At 46.0% G+C, this 19,186-nt stretch overlaps 1 protein-coding gene across 1 annotated transcript; it reads left to right on the top strand.

The window, feature by feature from the left end:
- Nucleotides 1-1,193: 1,193 nt before the first annotated feature.
- LOC121150190 (butyrophilin-like protein 1) lies at nt 1,194-14,494 on the top strand. Its single transcript, XM_040970881.1, is given in 6 exon segments — nt 1,194-1,290; nt 1,293-1,619; nt 13,480-13,761; nt 13,866-14,066; nt 14,349-14,369; nt 14,460-14,494. Coding segments are annotated over 6 exon segments (963 nt in total).
- The last annotated feature ends 4,692 nt before the right edge of the window (nt 14,495-19,186 follow it).

The raw sequence follows: 19,186 nt of genomic DNA, 5'->3' as shown, positions 1-19,186 counted from the left end.
TTCACACTGAGGACAAAGAGGAGCAGGTAAGCTGGGTTGAGGACACGTGTGGGGGAGGAGGAAGGCAGGGAGCAGCAGGCTGGGAGGAAGCTGAGAATGTGTGGAGTACAGGGTGGCAGGAGGGGGCAGCTAGATAAGTTTCACTCCAGGAAGACCAGGACAATGTTGCTGATCATAGTGCCTTATGTCATTACTTTTAAATGTATTTCTCAGGTACTAGGACAAGGTCAGGTTCTAACCTCTCGTAGTGACCTTACCGATACAAAGTCATGCAGCTCTCACAGCATGGTGGTGAGGCTGCTACCTCCTCTTTGGCAGTTGGAGGAACTAAGTCTTGGAATGCCAAGGACTATGGCTGAAGTGGGAACACTGAGAGTGACTGAGCTGCAGGGAGTGCAGCAGAGGGGCCCTTGAATCTGTCCTCTGAGGACCAAGGCTGCCCTCTCTCCTTTTCTCCTACAAGAGGATGGTATCTTGTTCTGACGAAAGCTTGTGTCCTTGTCTCTGTGGCCTCATCACAGGGTCCTTAGATGCTCATGAAAAATCTCCCCATGTAGAGATTGAGGATTCTCCTGTCAGAGGGAATTTCCTGGGCCCCTGCTCACTGAGGGACATATGCTGAGGAAATGGAGGAAGGGGATAGGCTGGGATTCCAGTTGAGGTGACATTAGAGCCCACAAGCCAGACAGGTTGTTGGGCACCTGTGATGGGCACACAGGCTCCATGAGGATGGGGCTATCTCTGATGCTCCTCTGCTGTCAGGGTCCTGTGGGCCCCACATGGCTGGCATGAGGATCCTGTAGGGGATGCTGTCATCTGTGAGGGCTGATGGAGTGACTCTGGTCCTGCTGTCCCCATCTAGGAGCTGGCCCTATGTGCTGGACCTTCCTCCTTCCTGCCCAGTGTTTCCTCCTTGCCTGTCCTCTGATGACATGGAATGTGGTGGCCGCCCTTCTCTGTTCTGCAGTCTCCCCTTACTGCTTCTCCTGGTGCAGCTGCCCACATGGGGCTCAGCAGGTGAGTGTGTTCCCATTCTTGTCGTGGTCTCCCTGGGGTGGAGGAGCCCCTGGTATTCTCTGCCAGGATGGGGTGAGGTGTGTGGCTCAAGTCTGGGTACAGGATGGTGCTCCCCAACCCTAATTATTCTTTTCTCATTTAAGAAGAGTTATTGACCATCAGGGGATTGTTCAAGGATGTTTACAAGTGTCCAAGTATATTTATGGGCTTGGCCTGCATCTTCCAGTGTTCTTAGTGCTGTGTCTGTGTCTACAGATGTGTTCCAGGTGATGGGCCCTCCAAACCCATAGTGGCGGTGTTGGGTGGTTCTGCAATTCTGTCCTGCTCCCTGTGGCCCGCCATGAATGCAGAAGACATGGAGCTGCGGTGGTTCCGGTCTAAGTTCTTAGAAGCAGTGCTCGTCTATCAGAACGGTCAGGAGCTGGACGAGGAGCAGCTGCCCCAGTATGCAGGGCGGACCTCACTGGTGAGGGATTTCCTCTCTTGGGGTGAGGCTGCTGTGTACATCAAGAATATACAGGTTTCAGACAATGGCGAGTACACTTGCCTCTTCAAACAAGGAAGGCAATATGAAGAAGCCATTTTAGAGCTTCAGGTGGCAGGTTGGTAACTTGATCTGTATTCTAGAAACCTTGGGGATACTGGATTTGGGAGGAAACTCATGTAATTCAGCATCTCATTTCACATATGAGGGAAAGGCAGCTCATTCATTTATCCATCCATTTTTTCAATATAAACCTTGTATGAGAAGAACCTAAGTTATGCTATGCTTGATTTTGGGAAACAGGGACCCTGTGGAGTGTATGATCCAGAGGGTGAGACAGAAACAAGGAAAATAAATGAATGGTTTTATTTGTTTTTGTTTTGGAGAAGAGATTTTTATTTATTTTTATTTTTTAATGCATTTAATTTTATAACAACATAGGCTCTGATGTTAGAAGGTAATATGTACTAAACAAAAATGGCCACGTGCAACAAATGGAGATAATCTGGCTGTGGGCAGTGGAGCAAGGGCAGCCTGTGGGTTAAGATGATAGCCCAAAGAAAGTGGCTAACTCCCTAATTGGATATTTGGGTGAGGGAAGCAGAACAAGCTTCAAAGTAGGGAGGTATGCAGTGTGAAACCTTTGGTGCAGGAGATGTCTGGCGTGCTCTGGGAATACAGGGAGGCCATTGTGTTGTGTGGGTAGAAGTGATGATGGGGGAAGGCAATGTGACAATGTGCAGTGATAATATTGCAATGAAGAGCTAGATAACCCTGGAGTAGCAGTGCCCAATGACCAGGAAAAAAGATCATTTGTCATAGGCACTTCTACTTGCATATGAGTACTGCGGTAAAAATCCTGGGATCCTCTGTGGATTCAATGTGAGAAGGCAGGCAATTGTAATACACTCCACTTAATCCAGAGTCCTCCACTTAATCCAGAGTCATTAGGACTGGATATGTGGGTCCTATGGAGCAGATTGTGGGGTCAGGGAGGGAGGCAGAGGGAAGGGGTTTTGAGTGTGAGGCAGATGTCAGATGGCTGCAGGCTGTGTGTGCTGTGTTGGGAGTGTGGATGAAGAGCAGGGAAATTTGAATAGAGCAGTGGTGGGAAGATTCTCTTTGATGGGTGTGCGGATGTAGAATGGAAAGTGAGTGAGAGGGGGCATGGAGAGCAGTTTGGGGTGGAGAGGACCAGTGTGTGACCTCAGGCAGCAGCATGGGTTGGGAGAGCAGGTGTCAGCCATGGGGGATGTTTAGTATCCTGATCTAATTCATGAGTTGATTGTAGACAGAGAGTTCAGAGGGGGAGTTGGGGCCTGCAGGGACTGTCAGGGCTTACCTTGTCTGCTTGTTCTCAATGGTCGGAATATTGGTGATTATGTGTCAAGGAAGCGTCCTATGATAATACTGTGTAAGGAACAGCCAGGAATCTCAGTGGCACATTGCAGAATTCAATATAGGCACTGAGGGATTTAAACAACATAAGTTGGGCTTGGCTAATCCAAACTGTGTGGCTCACACATTGTGGGTCTGGTTGTGGAAATGATACCAAGACCATTGTTGTTTCCAAGAAATCCTGCCAGGAGAGATACTAGTGGAAGACAACACTTCACTGAGAATCAAACCTGAACACATTGCACAGTACAGGAACTCCATCAAGGCTCGTGAAGACAGAAAGAAAGCTTTTTTTTTTGCGTGTAGACAAGCAGGTACAATATACATTCCATACCTAAATAAAAGTTTTATTTGGCTTTCTCCATCTGAGTCTTTGTTTGACGCAATGGCACCCAAGGACAAATTGGGCCTGAGAGGGAAGAAGCAGATATATTAAAGGAATAGAGAGACCCTGGAGTGTACCAGCCCATCATGTTGCAGGACAACTCTGTTTACTGTCTTGTGACCTTGGTCTTCTTGTCTGTCTCATTTTGTGCCTGGAGGGCCCTGGGCTGCAGTCTGGCTGAGATCAGGGCCAGCTAGCACTGTGTGAGCTCACAAGGATAAATGATCTTCTCTGAGTGTGCATCCTTGATGGGTGGTGGTGTGAGCCTGTGCATTGTCCAGGATGGAACCTGCTGACAGCCATTGTGCAGATGCTCAGCTGCCTCTTCCTCTATACCAGGTCTCTCTGGCCCTTTACCTTGTGTGGGTGAATGTGCTGGGTACCTGGTTCATGGCTGATAGAGATACTCTAGCACTAAAGCTTAATGAAAACCTGTAGCTCCAACAGGAAATGTGGCATATGAAGTGATTGCAGCTATTGACGTGGGCACAGGCTGCTGGGCCCTTGGTGGTTATCATCAGGCTACCTTGCTCATATTTTTTAAACAATGAGGGCCTAATGCTGGGGTCCGGAGCAGTCATATGCATCGATTGTGAATAAAATGTGTTAGAATGTTCTCATCAGGAGGAAGCTTGATTGGAAACAAGGGAGGAACTTGAACCCAGCACTCAGATTGGGATGTGGGTACCACCCCCAATATTACTATACATGCCGCACCAAACAACCTCATAGAAAAAACTTATCATCCCATTAGATGACTAGTGCCAGAGTTCAGCTCCAGCCGAGTTCGGAGCTCGGGAAGGGTGCGTGGAGTCGGCGATAAAGAAAGACACAGACACAGGCACTTGATGCGTTCTCACCACAGCTCAGGAAAAAGCTGTCCTTTTTATTTTCTCAAAACCCTTCTCAAGCTTCTGCACAAGCAACTATTCTATTTTTTTTTCTTTTCAAAATCAAGGGGGCATGTACAGACATTTGGTCACTCCGTCTGCACTTCAAGGCTAAGCAGGTGCTCCTAAAGATAATTTTGCAAAACACTGTATTCATATTCTTCAAAGCAAGCTATTGTTTATTCTTCAACAGTAGCCATGGAGCAACAGCCAGGACTCCAAGGCCAAGGCACATGCGATTACCTGCTAATCAGTAGTACTTTCCCACCACATTTTTACTTCTACAATTTACTCATCATTTAATGGGAAAATAGGTTACAAGGGAAAAAACCTAAAATCTAAAACAGAAACTTCAAATGTTAAATCTCCCTACAACTATAGACTCCTACAACCCCATAAACAATAAAGAATTTTTCTTTAATAAAAGCATCCTTAATTCCTCTAGCTAAAAATTATAAAAGTGGCTAAAACAGTTACATTTTCTATGTTCCAAAAAAATTGCAAAGACAGGCTAGCCTTTGAGATAACAATAACTATATTTATTGTCATAGCAGTTTCAGCTCTCACTCCCATCACTTGCATTAATATTTAGGATATTTTCAAGCCCCTTCCCAGAAGGTGTGCTACATGTCTGGGCCAAATTCTAAGACAATGGTGAAGTATCCAATAAGGTGTCCAAAAATAGCATGGGCTTAATTGTGCTCCTGTGTGTAAATTGTCAAAGGCCCACTCACCAAGACATTATCAGTGACATTAACTCTCAAACTCACATTGGTTGCAAAAACCTGCAAAAACTGTCTCACAGGGGCGAACAACAATGCCTCAAAAGAGTACAGAATTCTTAGTGGGGTGCTTGAGTGCCCATGCAGCCAGGGGGTAAAACAGCATCAGGGTGGTCAGAGAGAAATACGCCGGGCCCTGCCAAACAGCTGGAAGCTCCCCCGGGCCCTGCCAAACAGGGGAGCTGTTCTCTTTACACCTTCGTGCCATCCACACCTACCGCACGGACCCCAGCAGACTAGAAGACTTGAAGATGTGTAATTCACTTGAAATTTATCTGGTAATTGTAGTGGCTAATTGCTTTTACCTGGAGAAAATCTCAACTTCTTCCATTTCTGTAGTAGAAAGTGGATTTTAAATTTAATGATGCCCTGATCCTTTCACAGAAAAGGGTAAAGGGGAGCTGAATCTTTTGATAGTGCCATATCAGCATGCTGTCTCCTGGGCAGTGAAAGACATTTCTGAGTCATTTAGCCATCGAAAGGCCTGTTTACTTTGTAAAATGATACCTTCATATTCTATACAAGGAGAGATAATTACAGTTCCCAGTGATCTAAAGTGAACAGTTGCAGAAAAAGAGGAGAGGGGAAGTTCTCATCTTATTTACAACAGGGAGACTGAAATCTTACTCTAAGTGCTGTTTGTGCTTTCCATCAGCTGAAGAGGTCACTGTGAGACCATAAGCTGAGTGTGCTCACATTTCTGTTGATCAGATGACTGTTGGCTCTCCTAGGGCATCCTCAACCAGAGCGCCTGGGTGACCAGTGGCATCTCAACAGTCCTGTCCTCCAGGGCCTCTGCCAGGGATGTCGTTCTTGTGGAAATGGCTGAGAGTAAACCAATAACACGAGAACATTCCCAGCCTCTGTTTAAGCCACATTATCTAGTTTTTCATTGGCCAAATTGAGTCACATGATGAATTTCTGAGTGTTAATCAATTACAAAGCACATGGTGAAGCACTAGCTCAGCATAAAGAAGGATAAAGTTTAAGAGGTTCTTCATAATTAATTAATTTCTTTTTTTTTTTTAGATTTTTTTTTAATTTTTTTTTATTGTTGCTTACATTGCATTATGTAGTACAGTTTTATAGGCGCTGGGGATTCCCCCCACCCCTCCCATACCCCTCTCCCCATGGTGGATTCCTCCACCTTGTTGCATAACCATAGTTCAAGTTCAGTTGAGATTCATTGCTTGCAAACACATGCCTAGCATAAAGTTCAGCGTCTTATTGTCCAGATAAGTTCAGTGGCCTCTTGGGGAGACCTTCTATGGTCTGAAGATAGGTCTAACAGAGTAAAGATCCGGTCAGTTAAAAGCCCCAACAAGGCCTCAGTATGAATATACAACATTATGGAATTAAATGACATAGTATTGGGTAAACAATATGTTAAAAATAATGCAAGTTCCATTCTTCGAAACACCTGGGTTGAGACAGTATCAATGACAGGTTCAAAAAATAACAAACAACCATACAAAAATTACAGGTTAAATCAAGGCAAACATGTGGTATCTAATCTTTTGGGATTCACTCATTTCCCTTAGCATTATAGTTTCCAGTTGTGCCCATTTAGCCAAAAAGAACTGCATTTTGTTTTTTTTAATAGCTGAGTAGTATTCCATGGAGTAGATGAACCAAAGCTTTCTTATCCAATCTTCTGCTGATGGGCATTTCGGTTGCTTCCATGTTTTTGCAATTACTGATTGTGCTGCATAGGGATGTGCTGCATACTGATTGTGAACATAGGGATGCATGTTGGTTTGTCGTAAAACAGGTGTTTTGGATATATTCCTAGGAGTGCTATTGCTGGGTCATATGGTATGCAGATTTTGAGTTGCTTGAGTGTTCTCCAGACTGATTTCCATAGAGGCTGTACCAATTTGCAGCTCCACCAGCAGTGGAGTAGGGTTCCCTTTTCCCCGCATCCTCGCCAGCAAGCGTCGTTGGTGTTCTTGTTTATGTGGGCCAATCTTGCTGGTGTTAGGTGGTACCTCATCGATGTTTTAATTTGGATTTCCCTTATTGCTAGGGAGCTGGAACATTTTTTCATATGTTTGTTTGCCATTTGGACTTGTTCCTTTGTGAAATGTTTGCCCATTTCCCGTGCCCATTTCTTGAGTGGCTTGTTCGTTTTGGTTTTTTGGTTGTTTTGAAGTTCTTTGTATATCCTGGAAATTAGCCCCCTATCGCCTATATCGTGTGCAAAGATCTTCTCCCACTCTGTGGGTTGCTTTTTTACTTTGTTGATTGTTTCCCTTGCTGTACAGAAGCTTCTTAGTTTGATGAGGTCCCATTTGTTTATTCTGTTCTCAACTGCTATTGCTTTTGGTGTCCTTCTTAGAAAGTCGGAACCTACTCCTAGGTCTTGCAGGGTATTTCCTACATTTTCCTGCAAGAGTTTGAAGGTTTCTGGATGTAGGTTTAGGTCTTTTATCCATGTAGATTGGATCTTGGTGTATGGTGATAGATGTGGGTCTATCTTTTTGTTTCTACAGGCTATCAGCCAGTTGTCCCAACAACATTTACTAAAGAGGCCTTCCCACTTGCTTGAGTTGTCATTGGTCTTTTTGTCAAAGATTAATTGGCTGTATTTGTGTGGGTTCCCTTTTGGTGCTTCTATTCTATTCCATTGATCTTCCTTTCTGTCTTTGTGCCAGTACCAGGCTGTTTTGATAACCACTGCTCTATAGTATGTCCAGAGGTCCGGGATTGTGATTCCCCCTGCTAACTTCTTATTTTTCAGGATGGTTCTAGCTATTCGTGGTTTTTTGTGTTTCCAGATGAACTTTTGAATCATTGTATCCAGTTCCATGAAGAATGTTTTGGGCAATTTGATTGGAATTGCATTGAAAATGTATATTGCTTGTGGTAGTATAGACATTTTAATGATATTGATTTTGCCTATCCAGGAGCACGGGATGTTATTCCATCTTTTGAGGTCTTGTTCAATTTCCTTTTTAAATAGTTTGTAGTTTTCTTCGAATAGGTCTCCTACGCTTTTGGTTAAATTTATTCCCAAATACTTCATACTTCTCTCTGCTATTTTGAATGGTATCCTGTTGGTTAGATCTTCTTCCATCTTGGTGTTATTTGCGTACACTATGGCTGTTGATTTTCGTTCGTTAATTTTGTACCCCGCCACTCTGCCAAACTCTCGTATAAGTTCTAGCAGTTTCTGTATTGAGTCTCCTGGTTTTTCTATGTATAGGATTATGTCATCTGCATATAGTGAAAGCCTGACTTCTTCGTTTCCTATACGTATGCCTTTGATTTCTTTTTCTTGTCTTATGGCCTCTGCAAGTACCTCTAGGACTATGTTGAATAGCAGTGGTGATAGCGGGCACCCTTGTCTTGTTCCAGATCTCAGTGGGAAGGGTTCTAGCTTTTCTCCATTCAGTATGATACTGGCATTGGGTTTTTCATAAATTGCTTTGATTATGTTGTGGATTTTCCCATCTATGCCTACTTTGGCTAGAGTTTTTAGCATGAAGAGGTGTTGGATTTTGTCGAAAGCTTTTTCTGCATCTATTGAAACTATTATGTGGTTCTTGTTTTGCAGTTTTTGGATATGGTTTATAACATTTATGGATTTCCGAATGTTGAACCATCCCTGCATTCCAGGGATGAATCCTACTTGATCCGGATGAATGATCTGTCTGATGATTTTTTGAATTCTATTGGCTAGGATTTTGTTGAGAATTTTAGCATCAATGTTCATCAGAGAAATAGGTCTGTAGTTTTCCTTCTCTGATGGTTCTCTGTCCGGTTTTGGGATTAAGGTGATGTTAGCTTCATAGAATGAGTTTGGGAGGGTTGCTTCTTCCTCTATTGTTTTGAAGAGCTTGTAGAGGATTGGGGTTAGTTCTGTTCAGAATGTTTTGTAGAATTCTGTAGTGAAGCCGTCTGGGCCTGGGCTTTTTTTCGTTGGGAGATCTTTGATGACTGTTTCAATCTCTACCTCGGTTATGGGTTTATTTAATTCTGCAGTTGCCTCCGGACTGAGTTTTGGTAAGTGGTGGGAGTCCAAGAACTTTTCTATTTCTTGGTGGTCCTCAAATTTGTGGGAGTACAGTTCTTTGTAGTAATTTCTAATTATTTTCTTAATGATTGCAGTGTCTGTTGTTATGTTGCCTTTTTCATCTTTGATGCTGTTAATTCTAGCTTTCTCTTGTTTTTTTTTGGTCAATCGGGCCAGTGGAGTGTCTATTTTGTTTATTTTCTCAAAAAACCAACTTTTTGATTTGTTGATTTTATGTATAGTTTTTTTGATTTCTATTTGGTTTATCTCCTCCCTTGTTTTGATGATTTCTTGTTTCCTATTGTGCGTGGGACTCTTCTGCTGCTGTTTTTCCAGATCCTGGAGGTGTGAGGTTAGTTCCTGTATTTGGCGTCTTTCTTGGGCCTTGACATGAGCTCCAATTGCGATGAATCTACCTCGTAGCACTGCTTTGGCGGTGTCCCACAAGTTTTGGAATGTTGTATCAGAGTTTTCATTGGTTTCCATAAATTTTTTGATCTCATCTTTAATTTCTTCTCTGACCCATTGTTCGTTTAATAGCATATTGTTCAATTTCCAAGAGTGCCTATACTTCCTGGGGAGTTTTGAGTTGTTGATTTCCAGTTTCATTCCATGGTGGTCTGAGAGGGTACATGGTATGATACTAATGTTTTGGAAGTTGTTTAGATTCGCTTTATGTCCTATCATGTGGTCGATTCTGGAGAAGGTGCCATGCACCGCTGAGAAGAATGTATAGTCTGTGGCCTTAGGATAAAAAGTTCTATATATGTCTACTAAGTCCAGCTGTTCTATTGTTTGTGTGAGCTCTGTTGTTTCTTTGTTGAGTTTTTGTTTCGTAGACCAGTCCATTGTTGTTAGAGGTGTGTTGAGATCGCCTACAAGAATTGTGCTGGTGTCTATGTCTTCCCTTAAGTCTGTAAGTAATTGCTTTACGTAAGTAGGTGCATTAAGATTCGGTGCATAAACATTAATGATGGTGATTGCTTCTTGATGGATCATTCCTTTCACCAGTATAAAATGGCCTTCCCTGTCTCTTTTGATGTTAGTTAGAATGAAATCTATCTCGTCTGAAATTAGGATAGCTACCCCAGCTTTTTTTTCTCGTCTATTGGCGTGAAATATCTTTTTCCATGCCTTCACTTTCAGTTTCTTTGCATCCTTTCTGGTTAGATGCGTTTCTTGTAGGCAACAGATGGTTGGGTCTTGTTTGATGATCCATTCTATTAATCTCTGTCGTTTGATTGGTGAATTTAGACCATTTGTGTTGAGAGTTAAAATTGAGAGGTTGCAATTTTGCCCTGCCATGTGATTGTGTTGTGTGTGTGTTGTTGCCTATGTAATTGTCTTGTTTGTGCGGCCTTTAGTTTGGAGACCTTCTTATTTGCCAACTTTGTTTGTGATTTGCCTCCTTTTTGTCCGGGACTAGCGCATTTCTAAGGAGACTTTGCAGAGCTGGTTTTGTGTAGACATATTCTTCTAGTTTTTCTTTGCTATTGAAGTATCTGATTTCGTTCTCATATACAAATGAGATCTTTGCTGGGTAGATTATTCTTGGTTGACAGTTGTTTTGTTTCAGGACTTGGAAGATCTTTGTCCATTCTCTCCTTGCTAGTAGGGTCTCTTCGGAGAAGTCAGCAGTGATTCTGATGGGTTTTCCCCTGTATGTGATCTTTTCTCTACTTCGTACTTGTCTCAGGATTCTTTCTTTGTCTTCATTGGAGTAGAACTTGAGCACCGTGTGTCTGGGTGAAGATCTCTTTGGATCATGTCTGTTGGGAGTTCTCTGTCTGTCCTGTATGCGGGGTGGATTCGTGTTCCAAGTGTTTTGGAAGTTTTCCTGTATAATTTCATCAAGCACTGCTTGCATCCCAGATTCTCTTTCTACTCCCTCGGGGAGGCCGATGATCCGAATATTCAATTTTCTAAGGTAATCCTTCATCTCTTGCATCATTTTATTAGTTTTGCTGAGGTTTGTCTCCAGCTGTTTAATTCGCTGGGCACCTTCATTTTGTGTGTCTTCTGTTTCAGAGATCCTTTCCTCTGCCGCATTTATTCTGTTGATGAGGCTTTCAATCTTATTCTCTTGGGCATCCAGTTTGGTTTTGATTTGTTGTATTTCGGTGATTATGCGGTTCTGGAGGTCTTCCAGCTTTGTGTCCACGTCTCTGAGAAATTTTAGCATTATTTTCATCAATTCCTTTGCTGGTAACACTTCCATGTCTTCATCTCGTATCGCCGATATTGATAATGGCTTTTGGCCCTTGTTTGGTGGGGTGCTGGCTCTTTCATCTGGAGCACAACTCTTTCTGGTGGTTTTTCCCATTGCGTTGGTGTATTCTGGTGAGGCAAATGGACCCGTGTGTTGAGGGGCTGTCAGGTGCTTTCCTGTAGAGATTGGAGCCTGCAGGCGTGGTGTTGCCGGGCGTGGTAATTTTCAAGGCACCGTTGGTGCGTTCTCAGGGCCCGGGTCTGTAGAGCACCACCTTGGGGGCCCAGTGGATTCCAGGCACACTCTGGGCACCTCTTCTACAGGTGTGACACCCCAGGGCGTGGAGGGATGGAGGCGCTCTCTGGGTGTGCCCCCTGCACGGGAATCCACGGGTTTTATGTGCTTTCTCTCTGCGTTCTCCGTGTCAGGGACTGCAGGGTTTTTCAGAGCCCACCTGGTGCGTCTCCCACACACGGGACTGTGGGTGAGGCACTTTCTAGGCGTGGCTCTTGTGCAGTGAATCCACCACTCGTGGTGTGTGGGTGTTCAGAGCCCCTGCTCCCGTGTGGCTCCCCCACACAGGCCCTTAGCGGAGGAGTGGCCCTGTTATAATGACTTCACGGAAGGTTCGCACCATGTCAGTTTGGTGCAGGAGTTTTCAGAGCTCTCCTGGTGGGTCGCCCACACTCAGAACTGCAGGGTGGGAGGCGAGAAGTTAGCAGTTCACTCTATGGGAGTGGTACCTGCGTGTCAGGGACACACAGCGCTACACTTCCCAAATCTCAGAGCTCTCCTGACACCTGACACCTGCGCTGCGGAGGTGCTGCTGCTGCAGGCGGGGCCGCCAAGCCCGCTCGGTGCAGCGTTCAGAGTCCTCCTGGTGGTTTCGCACACTCACCAGGCAGGATGTGGGGGACTCCAGACCCTCGCCAGCTGCCTCTGCGCACCGAGCCGCACTGGCCCCCTCAGCGCAGGAATCTCCGAGGCGCCTTCCCGGGACCCCCTCAGCCACCAACACCACTGTGCGTAGTTCCACACAGACCCAACAGTTTCGGCCGCCTGCTCCGCTTTCTCAGAGGCTGGAACCTCAGCAGGGGGCGAGAAATGCGGAGGCTGCCACGTCAACCCCCAGCTCACCAAACGTCTGGCCGCTGCAGTCTGCCTCCACCGCTGCCGAAGGCCTCCCGCCGGCGACGATCCCCCTGATCTCCCCGCCTCTGAGCTGGCCGCGTCTCCCGTCAGGCCGTTTTCAAAAGTGACTCAGCAGGTCTGGAGTGGGATGTCGGTTTCTCTGCCTTTGCCCTGCTCCGTTCTCGTTGTTCTTCCGAGTTGTGTGGATCTTTTTGGCTCCACACTGTCCCAGGGAACTTCACGGACCTCTCCCTGCGGTTCCCTGCTGTTCCTCTTTGCTGCTTCTGTAGCGTTCTATCCTTCTCTCACTGGACGCTCCCTCACAGCCTTCCTCCTACGTCGGCCATCTTCTTCCTCTCCCCAATTAATTAATTTCTAAGACGTCAAAACTGAATTCAGTGCTCAAAGTGTGAGTTTCAAATGTTTGTAAGGCAACCTGGTTGAGATAACACATAGATAAATGGATATGAGGAAGGGACTTGGGAAACAGAGTTGTTAATTGGTGTGTGCATTTTTTTTCAAAGATTTATTCATTTTTATTGCAAAGTCATTTATACAGAGAGGAGGAGAGACAGAGAAACATCTTCCATATGATGATTCACTTCCCAAGGGACTGCAATGGCTGGTACTGTGCCGATCCGAAGCCAGCAGCCAGGAGCTCTTCCAGGTCTCTCATGTGGGTGCAGAGTCCCAAGGTTTGGGCCATCCTCGAGTGCTTTCCCAGGATACAAGCAGGGAGTTGGATGGGAATTGGGGCCTCCAGGATTAGAACGGAGACCATATGAGATCCCGGTGTGTACAAGGAGAGGGCTTTAGCTGCTAGGCCACCACACCAGGGCGGTTAGTGTGGTTTTGCAAGTGATTTCCAAGAGGCAGTGTGTGTATAGCAAATGCCCAGGAGAGAGTGTGGGGTGAGCAGAGTAGAGAATCAAGAAAGAGTCCTGGGAAACAATACCTTCTGTTATCTAGGACCCTCAGTCATAAATGCCCCCTCAACCTGTGCCTCCTAAAGGTCCCAGGGCTCTTGGCCTCCTCCAGGGCATGCCATTCCCAAGGGGGCCCCTGATTGCAGCATGCATGGCTCTCACTAAAGTTGGGCAACACTAGACTTTGCTGAAACTGTGGGTCCCTATGATCCTCCAAGACCTCCACAGCTCCTCTCTTTCAGGCCTGGGCTCTGCTCCACAAGTGCATATTGAGGGGCCAGAGAAGGATGGAGTCCGTGTGGTGTGCAAGGCCTCAGGGTGGTTCCCCGAGCCCCAGGTGCAGTGGAGAGACGTCCGTGGAGAGAAGTTTCTGGAGTTCTCTGAGGCCCACACCCAAGACACAGCAGGGCTGTTCAGCGTGGAGGCTGCTCTGGTGGTGAGAGACAGCTCTGCAGGTGATGTGACCTGTTCCATCCTCAATCCCATCCTGGGCCAGGAGAAGGTCATGGCCATTCCCATCCCAGGTCAGTGCTGCCTCTCTTTTCTAGAAGGAATGGAGAGAGTGGTGTCCCTGCGTGTGCTGGGTGGGCTTGGGTCCTCCCCTGACTGTGTGTCCCGCTGGGCACAGAGCCCTTCTTCCCTCAGGCCTCTCCCTGGAAGGCAGCTTTCGCTGTGAGCCTGACTGTGCTGGGGCTGCTACTTGTTGGAGCTGGCTGGGTCACCAAGAGAGAGCATTCTGCAAAGGTGCGGGAGAGGCAGAGACAGAAAGATCTGTGCCGGGCTAAGGAGGAGGAGGAGCAGGCAAAGGAGGAGGCGCTGAAGTCCAGAGGTAGGGAGGAAGGTTTCAGAAGGGCAGGGGCAGCACTTGGTGCATAGAGGGGACAGCCTGACATGACTGGAGTCCATGAGTGCAGCTCTCAGAGTACATCCAGGATCTCAGCCCAGAGCAGGTGGTTGTGGAGATTCATAGCACAGCAGGGGGGATGTGGAGGTGTGGTTGTTCTGAAGTGAGAGCTGTGTATAGCACAGAGCAGAGGGCTTTCCTGTGGGGTCTTCAGCACATGGTCTCTCCTCTTCCTGGTGTGTTCACGGTGTTTCCACTCTCTTTCAGATGAGCTCCAAGCAGAACTCGGTAAGCTCTGCCCTCCCTCCTGAGCTCTGTGTTTGCTGGAGAGAATCCTGTGGCTGTCAGCTCACCTGTTCCCTGTGTGGTGCTTTTCAGGTCGGAGGAAGGCAGCATTCCGGGCTGGTGAGTGACTTTGCAGATGTTCTGTGGTTTCCTGTCCCAGCCCTGCCCGGCTGTCCCTTCTCCTTGTTTCTGTCCTGGCACAGAGATATGGGCCCCTTCTTGGGTGGGGGGCAGCAGGGGCAGTGGTTGGTGGCTAATCCTGGCTTAGTGTGTTTTTCCATTCATGCTGCTGTTTCCCATCTCTGTTTTAAGTCCAGGGTGCAAACCCAGGCCAAGGATTTTGTCCTGCTGCTTAGATTTTGTTCCAACTCTGACTTATCTCTCCCTTGAGTATTGTCAGTGGCACAGCCTATAAGGCACCAAGCTTGGGTCTGCATCAGGAGGCCCAAAGCAGATGTTCTAGTATTCATGGGAGGTGGGATATGAGTAAATGTCACACTGGGCTTGGGAGTGTGACCTGCTTCCTTCTCAACGTGTCAGCAGGGGGAGGCATTTTGTCCTGTTCTGCACAGGCGCAGGTGTGACTGGATGGGCAGAGGACAGGGCTGCTGAACAGGTGCAGCGAGTCATGGGAGGAGATGAATGTTTCTGACAGTAGTGATCTCTTTCTCTCTCTGCATATTTATGTTCATAAATATGCTTAATATTTACTTCATATTTTGAAAGTTATAATGGGGTTGTGTGAAATTCACTCAGGCTTATGTCTTCCATCTGCTAGTTCATTTCCTAGATGGCCACAATGGCCAGTTCTGGTTGATGCTAAAGCCAGGGACCAGGTTCTTCTTGGTCTCCTATGTGGTTGCAGGGCCCAAGCACTTTGGCCTTTCTTTTCTGCCTTCCAAGGTGGAGTAGCAGGGATCTGGATCAGAAATGGTGCTGTTGTGATTTGAATTTGTACCCATATTGGAATGCCGTGCTGTAGGTGATTGCTTAGCCTGATATACCACACTGGAAGACCATGTTCTCTGTGTTTTAATTTTTCCAATTTTTCACTTTCTGGAAATAATATGTAATGAGTAATTGTCACACTTACAGAGTGAATTATAATTTTCACTAAGTATTTGGTGATGTACTCTTTTATCTCACAAGCAACACTGAGGGACATGTGACACAGGAGTCTCTGTGTCCTTAGGCTCAGCGCAGAGAGTGGACAGTTAAAAGTCCCACAGCAGTGGGTCAGAGCAGGCTTCCTGATCTGTGGCCTAGGAACTTCCCACAGTCCTCTGCTGGATGTCTTAACCTACAGGAGGCCACTCCTCTGCAGCCTCCCTCCTCCTGCTGTCTCTCCCCTCAGCACAGAGGGCAGGTGGGGACTGAGCAGGTGGTGGCCGTGGTCTCACAGGTGTGTTTCCTTTCAGCTGGGAGGAAGGCGCAGCTGTATGCTGGTAAGTGAGCTGGTGGTTCCTCTGCCTCCCCTCCCTCTGCCCTGCCCCTCCTCTGTGTGTGGACTTCCCCCGGCATGGGAAGGTATCCCTGCTTTCCCTGTCCCTGTTGTGGCCCCCATGCAGGGACTCCTCCTCAGGAGCACAGCTCTGATTCCATTCTGGGCTCTCCCTCTCCTGAAGGTCACTGTTTGGGACACCCTCTGCAGGACCTTGTTCAGCTAGTATTTCTCATTGGAGTGGTGGCCATGGGGAGAGAGTAGCAGGGTGATAGCTGTTCAGATCAAGAATTGCTGGCCTTTAGAAGATGCTGGAAATCACACCCACCTGTTTGATCTCAGATGTCAGTAAGAGGGTTGTTAGTTCTATGACCTTCTTATCCCCAAATACCTACACTGTAAGTACCATGTTTGTTTCCCCATGTCTTCCTGGTCCCCTGGGATGCTGCTGTCTTTGTTTTGTGCTCTGACCACTGTCCAAGCTGCATGTCATCCTCTACACATCCTTGGTTGCTGAGGAATGAGTTACTCTGAGTACATGTTCTTAATCCTGGAAACCGTCCAGGATGTTAGTGGATGGATTTCTGAGTTGGTGTGTATGAAACATCTGAAGTTATTGCATCATTCTGAGTATTGCTCTATAGGGAGATGGGGAGAGTGAGAATGAGAGGCAGAGAAGGAGAAAGACAAGAGATTCCATGGCTAGTTTTCTCCCCATCTGCCATCAACAGCCAGTGCTTGGCCAGATCAAAGCTGCTGGTTGGGCACTCCTTCAGGTCTCCCATGTGATGTCAGCATCTCATCTCACTTGCTCAGTGCTGCCTCTCAAGAGTGTCTTTAGTTGATAGAAGTAGGAGTCAGTTGTTGGAGTTGGGAATTGAACCAAACATTTCAGTGGCAGTGTGAGTACTGGCCCCTGTTAAAGAAAATAATACTTGTTTGGGAGGAAGAGAAAGTGAGAAGGGACACACACTCTTACTTATTTGTTGTTGCATTCCTTGAATATTTGCAGTGTCCAGGGTAGTTTCAGGGCTGTGCTGGGATCAAACCTATGAGTGTGCAACTCATTCTTGGTCTCCAATACGCGCGACAGGGATCCATTTATTTGATTTGTGACTTGCTGCCTCCTGTGGTATTCACTGATAAAAAGATGTAATTGGAAGGTGGAGTTGGATCTGATAATCAAACTCAAGCACTCAGATTTGTAATGTGTCCTGTTACCCAGTCCCTGTATTGTGAGCTTTGAGGCCAAATACCTGTCTACCAGTAAGAGCTTTTTTTTTTAAAAAAAAAAAAAAGAACAAAATTTTAACGTGTGATTTTTCACATCACTTTGTCATACTTTTGGAGAATTCTGTTTGGTAAGGTTTCATGCCCTTGTTCAGTTTTGTTTAGAGGTAATATAGGAAGACTGGAAAAAGAGAAAGCTAGAAGATTTAAATTAGTTACTTGTGAAAAAGTAGTAAAAAATATATATAAAAAAGAAAATAGAAAAGCAAAAAAACCCTGGTGGAATAGGTTCTGTTGGGCGGCGAGGAGGAGATGAGTTAGGCAGCAAAGAGGCATCTGGAAGTGACGCTGTGCAGAGGTTCTGGGTGGTTCAGAGGGACCGATGTGGGCTGAGGGTCACAGCATGGTGTTGGAATCTAGGAAGGGAACAGGAGTCTCAGGGCGTAGGTTGGAAATATGATTGTCTCCATAACATCTCCTTGGCAAATTTATGTAAAAGCCTGAGATTAAAGTAAAAGTAAGTTTCTTTGGACAGAGGAGAGCATGCATTTGCTTTATTCCCTCTTTGACTCCTTGAATCTTTTTGATTGTTGGTTGGGGACAGAGCCAGGATAAGAACTCATTCCAGGTCTCCCTCCTGAGTGCTAGGAATCCAATTACATGGACCATCATTGCTGCCTCCCAGGATCTTCAATAGAACAAAGTCAGAGTCAGAGGCTGACACCGGGAATTGAACCAGGCACCATGAGGTGGATGTGGGCATCTCAGTGGCTGGACTAAATGCCAGCTGCTTATTCTGATCTTTTTCTTAAAGATTTATTTGTTTTTATTGCAAAGTCAGATATACAGAGAACAGGAGGAGAGACAGAGAGGAAGGTCCTGTATCCAATGAATCACTCCCCAAGTGACCGCAATGGCCGGTGCTGAACCTATCTGAAGCCAGGAGCCAGAATTTCCTCTAGGTCTTTAAGCAGGGCCAGGAACCCAAGGCTTTGGGCCATTGTTGACTGTGTTCCTAGGTTAAGGCAAGGAGCTGGATGGGCAGCTGGACTGCCGGGATAGATCTGGCGCCCATATGAGATTCTGGTGTGTTTAAGGCAATGACTTAAATCTAGGAACATGGTAAATTTCTCCATCGTTTAAGATTTCCTTCTATCCGGCCCGGCGCGGTGGCACAAGTGGTTAAAGTCCTCGTCTTGCACGCCCAGGATCCCATAAAAAAAAAAATCTTAAAGATTTCCTTCTGTTGCATTTATCAGCACTTTGCAATTTTCATCATGGAGGTTTTTCATGCTTTTGATAGGCTAATTCCAAGGTATTTAAGGTTCCTCTGTGCTATTTTTTAAAAAATCTTTATTTATTTATTGGAAAGTCAGATATGCAGAGAGGAGGAGAGACAGAGAGGAAGATCTTCCGTCCCATGATTTACTCCCCAAGTGAGCGCAACGGCCGATGCTATGCCGATCCTAAGCTAGGATCCAGGAACTTCTTCCGGGTCTCCCACGCAGGCGCAGGGTCCCAAAGCTTTGGGCCATCCTTGACTGCCTTCCCGGGCCACAGGCAGGGAGCTGGAAGGGAAGCAGGGCTGCCGGGATAGAACAGGCACCCAAATGGGATCCCAGGCGTGCAAGGCGAGGACTTTAACCACTGCGCCACCGTGCCGGGCCCCAATAGTGTTTTTTTCCATTTTTTATTATTTATTTTTCACATTTTATTATTATTGCTATCATTTTACGATACAGTTCCATATTCCCTTATCCTCTCCCCAATTCCCTCCCCCCCCCGCAGTTCCTTTATATCATTACTAACATATAGTTCTTCATACTGAGTCATATGTTCATCATTGCGGGCATGGACAATGGCAGAGGGTCCAGAATCCTATTGTCAAAATATAATATAAACAGTTTCACTGTAAGTCCCTCTTTGTCTGGAAACAGAAATGCATACCACACTGCATCCTCTCATCTGGATGTTAGTCTCCATTACATAACTACTGTACATTCCCTGAAATGAAAAGTCATGATACAAAATCAACAATAGAAAGAAAAATAGAAATTTACAATGCCATGAAGTTAATGACATGTTACTAGATATGACAGTCTCCATTACACAACTACTTTACCTTCCCTTAAATGAAGAGCCACAAAAC

The sequence above is a fragment of the Ochotona curzoniae genome, unplaced genomic scaffold (assembly GCF_017591425.1).
Source record: "Ochotona curzoniae isolate NIBS_2020 unplaced genomic scaffold, NIBS_Ocur_1.0 contig_2071, whole genome shotgun sequence".
Taxonomy (NCBI): domain Eukaryota; kingdom Metazoa; phylum Chordata; class Mammalia; order Lagomorpha; family Ochotonidae; genus Ochotona; species Ochotona curzoniae.
Note: the sequence above shows the minus strand (reverse complement) of the source record. Positions and strands in the feature narration are given on the sequence as shown.